General features: G+C 45.6%; 1 protein-coding gene across 1 annotated transcript; it reads right to left on the reverse strand.

Moving 5' to 3' along the window:
* Positions 1 to 3,270: 3,270 nt before the first annotated feature.
* olig4 (oligodendrocyte transcription factor 4) lies at positions 3,271 to 4,036 on the reverse strand. The gene has a single exon (XM_077621650.1). The coding sequence runs from the start codon at positions 4,034 to 4,036 to the stop codon at positions 3,293 to 3,295; it is 744 nt and encodes a 247-aa protein (XP_077477776.1). The 3' UTR covers positions 3,271 to 3,292.
* Between the last annotated feature and the right edge of the window lie 513 nt (positions 4,037 to 4,549).

The raw sequence follows: 4,549 nt of genomic DNA on the forward strand, positions 1-4,549 counted from the left end.
CCACATTCCAAAAACATGCATGCTAGGCTCGTGGGTTGAAAATTTAATTGCCAAACTTACCTATGGTTGGTTGTCCTTTGTCTCCTGGTGCCCTGCGATTGTCTGGCCACCAATTCAGGTGCCCGAAGTCAGCTGGGATAGGCTCCGGCACCCCCTGCAACCCTAGAGAGGATAAAGCAATTCAGAAAATGAATGAATTTGTAAGTATTGCATTAATATTATAAGATTGTAGGGTGGTTGGACTTGAAACGTTCTTTGCTCACGTTCCACTTTTGCTCAATTTTTCCTGTATTCCAAGTCCCAATTTGACATGATTTGAAAATGAAATCCATTTTTTCTTGAGTCAGTCAGTTATTCATCATTATGAGGAAAAGCCGCAGCTTAACATCGATTTCCCGATTGCGGCGGCCCACAGAGTACTCGGCCATATTGCACGATTCAAGCAGGATATCCATTACGTGGCGCAGATTGCCGATGCCACGCCGTGGCTCGACGCCATCTGCCGCCGATCGGGAAACACCAGCTTTTGCGCCAGTCGACGTGTCCAATTATCCACCTTGACCAGAGGGAGGCCGGCCGCCGCTAATCTGGGCAATGTGGCTGGCTTCCCGTTCCCACCTGTGCCCCCGATAAAAGGGGGGGTCCCCGGAGGGCGTCGAGGGAATCGGGCAGCAGATGACGCGGCCACGGCGGTCCCCACGCCAGAAGCTCCGGCGGCGCTTAGTTTGGCCGGCAGCTGCCTCCCCCCACCGAGACGTCCCACAGCTGACAATTCCCCGGCCCGGACGGGGGGCTCCTTAGCGTGTCAATGGCCTCATATATTAGCGCTAACCGCCTTTGTGGCGAGCCGGGGTGTCGGGCTTTTTGCCCTGACAGCGCTTGTTACCATGATGAAATGTAGATTGAATGGAGGGGGCCCGTGTCTCAGGCACGAGAGCTCCGACACCCCCGGCCTTTGTGTCCCACGCACGGCCATTGTTCCGGCCCATTCAAAGGGCTCTCGAGAGAGGGAGGAGGACCGAGTGGAAGGTGGCTGAGAATGAGTTAGTACATCTCTTCATTTCTGGGCCGATCCGCAGCTCGGCTGTCGGCCGTGGGAGGAGAAGCGTGTATTTTACACGCTTGATTTGTTGCTAAGTGAAGGCCACTCATTGTGGGCTTGATTGCCCCAATCGTCTTGGCGGCGATCGGGCGGATTAGCGCTCTGGCGGCGACTTGGGCCTCTGATCAAGTGCGTGCTTATTAGACAAATGGGTTTGGCAAATGAGGGTGCTAAAATATAGTTTGTGTTGAGGATGTTCCAAAAAAAATGCAGTCTGTGATAATGACGTTATGTCATTTTCGGATCAAAATCCATCTGGAATGATCTTTACAAGTGTGTTTTTGCTGGAAATGAAAAATGCTACCACTCCAATCCTCTAGGGGGCAGCACGCAGCAGCCGTGTCTCACAATATGCTGAAATAATGATACGAGTCGTGTTCCTTTTCAAAGAATTGAAAGCTAAAATGCTAACATTTTAAGTTTAAATGCCAACACAAACAGTGATTTACTTCAATTATTTATGATTCAAGTTCTAACTTGAATTATAAATAATATTTAGTCTTATTACTTTTATTTTCTCCTTAATTAGAATCCTACATTTAAGCAGGTTTGCACTAAAAACAAAGAAAATGTTATAATAAAAGCCATATGTTGTTAAAAAAAAAACGTTTGTACTAAGTGAAAAATAAATTAATATAAATGTACCTTTGTTTCTTTATTTTTCTAAAATGAATCACGATCATCGTCTTAAAGTTTAGTATTGGGATTGATCTGTGAATTGGGATGTGAATTTTATATATCTAATGTCCTTTTATACATATATACACATATATATATATATATATATAAATATATATATATGTATATATATATGTATATATATATATGTATATACACATATATGTATATATATATATATATGTGTATATGTGTATATATATATGTATATACACATATATGTATATATATGTGTATATGTATATATATATATATATATATATATATATATATATATATATATATATATATGCATATGCACCATAGGGCAAAAAAGTGCTTTGTTTGTCCCCCACACACCAAAAATATATATATATATATATATATATATATTTTTGTGGGGGACAAACGAAGCACTTTTTTGCCCTATGGTGCAAGTTGCCCTTTGTGTGGCGATTTTTAAAAAAAGGCCATTTTGAGACAGTGACAAATAGTAGTCCTAAAGGACGTAGCCTCGTCCCTGGCCTGTGGCACACAAAAGCGAGGCGCCATCCTGGCGCCTGCGTGCTCCTTTCATCTGCTACACCCTGTTGAGGTAAAGATTGATGGTCCCCCGGCTCACCAACATCACGTTGAGCTTCTGCACGCTGGCATTGTGTCGCCCTTCTGTCCCTTTTCCGAGAGGTCGCTCCCAAGCTGGTGAGCGACCGATCCTCTCACTCCCGATCTTGTCCCATCGTGGCCTTTTCTTTGTCATTTTGACGACCATTTTTGCTGTTTTTCTTTTTGCAACTCCACTTTTCCTAAACATTGAGTAAGTGTTAACATAAAAGACAAAAGTATCCGCACGCAAGACTCAATCATTAGACTCATGGCAAATTTAATTTATAAAAAAATAGACATCCATTATGAAAACACACGCACACACTCCATACATTTTTTGCCAGTGTTTCTTCATTTTCCGGATAAATTACAGTATTGGCTACTCTGATAAAGTCTCTTGTGCATTTAGAATAGTTCTCTTAAAGCAGGGGTAGGGAACCTATGGCTCGGGAGCCACATGTGGCTCTTTCGATGGGTGCATCTGGCTCTTCGCTAACCTGTGAGCTAAAATATGGAAGCCGCTGGTGACAGAACTGAGATACTACGTCCAGTGCTGCTTTAGTCTTCTTTTTTTGCATGAAACTCTGCTAGAATGCATACTCTCATTGATTAGCAACTGCATAAGAATGTTGTCAAAAGTATTCTTTTTTTTCCACTTTAAAAGTGGTGAAATTACTAAAATAAAAGACACCCATTTACATGTATTTTGACTTTTAAATTCGGAGTATGGCTCTCAAGGAATAACATTAGAAAATATGAATTGTTTATGGCTCTCTTGGTCAAAAAGGTTCCCGACCCCTGTCTTAAAGCAATACGGAAGAGACTAGTCAACAACAACAACAACAAAAAATAGCAGCAATTTGCATGATAGAAAATGTATGTACAATATGTACAAATGGGCTCTGATGTTTGGACATCTTCTTTCTTCACTTATTTGTTCATGGCCAAGCTGTGCAACGAAGAGGTCGGCGTGGGCAAAGTTTGGCAGAGGGCGCACGGGCAGGCCATGCCGGGGAAATGCCTGTACGAGCCAATCAGGTGAAGGGGCTCTTTCGTAAGGCCCTGGACAGGAGGAGCGTGGAAGCCCAGAAAGTTGGCGGAGGACGGCGAGCGTGCGGCCGGGAGCGCCGTCGCCGTCGTCGTCCCCGTGCCGGAGGAATGATGCAGGGAGTGCAGGGATTGGGCCAGAGGGTGCAGGGACAGGTGCGCCGACACGGCGGGGATGTTGGCGCGACTCTGGTTGGCACCGTAGACGTCCCCGACCAACTTTTTCATCTCCTCCAGAGAACTGGACAGCATGAGGATGTAGTTTCGGGCAAGGAGCAAGGTGGAGATTTTGGACAACTTGCGCACGGACGGGCCGTGGGCGTAAGGCATGACCTCTCGCAAGCCGTCCATGGCCTGATTCAAATCGTGCATCCTCTTCCTCTCGCGGCTGTTGACTTTGAGTCTCAGGTCCTGGACTTCATCCTTGTTGAGCGGGGTTCTGGTTTTGGATTTGCCGGCGTTGCAACCGCCGTCGCAACCGCCGCTCTGGTCGGCCTCCCCGTTGGACGGGCTTTCTTGGCAGTACGTCTGAAACATCTTGTTGGAGAAGAAGTTCCCCGCCGAGTCGTCCACGATCAGGTCCGGAGACGAGGAGCGGCTGCAGGTGGAACCGGCGTCCGAATCCATTTCAAAATTTGAAAAGAACGTAGCGGCGGCAAAATTAAAAAAAAATGGGCGGCCTCTTTTTCAAATTCTTTCCAGTTCTCCCCGGATTGGCGTGTGTTTTCCTCGTAACGTCTCACCTTCCCCCTTTTTGTCAATCTTATGAGCGCTACGTGTAAAGTGTCATCCTCTGAGCCCACCGGCCTCTTTTTATACCAGCAGCGCAACAAAGGAACAATAAGTCGCATAATGAGACACTTAGAGGCACAGCCAATTGCAGAGGGCACACATGTTCACCCCCTAACACATATATACACACACGCACACACATGCACGGACACACACATGCTGTCGTACAATCCCCGTTGAACCTTCCCACACCCACATTTAGCCCCCCCGCCCCATCCAACCGAGACCCTCCCTCAAACATCCCAGATGACCCACAATACATCAACCAAAAAGTGTTAAGTTGCATGTAAAAGCTGAGTTAACTGAAATGTTAAAACTTGATTTCTAGACATGACCAATCAAATTGAG

The sequence above is a fragment of the Stigmatopora argus genome, chromosome 15 (genome assembly GCF_051989625.1).
Source record: "Stigmatopora argus isolate UIUO_Sarg chromosome 15, RoL_Sarg_1.0, whole genome shotgun sequence".
In the NCBI taxonomy this organism is placed as follows: domain Eukaryota; kingdom Metazoa; phylum Chordata; class Actinopteri; order Syngnathiformes; family Syngnathidae; genus Stigmatopora; species Stigmatopora argus.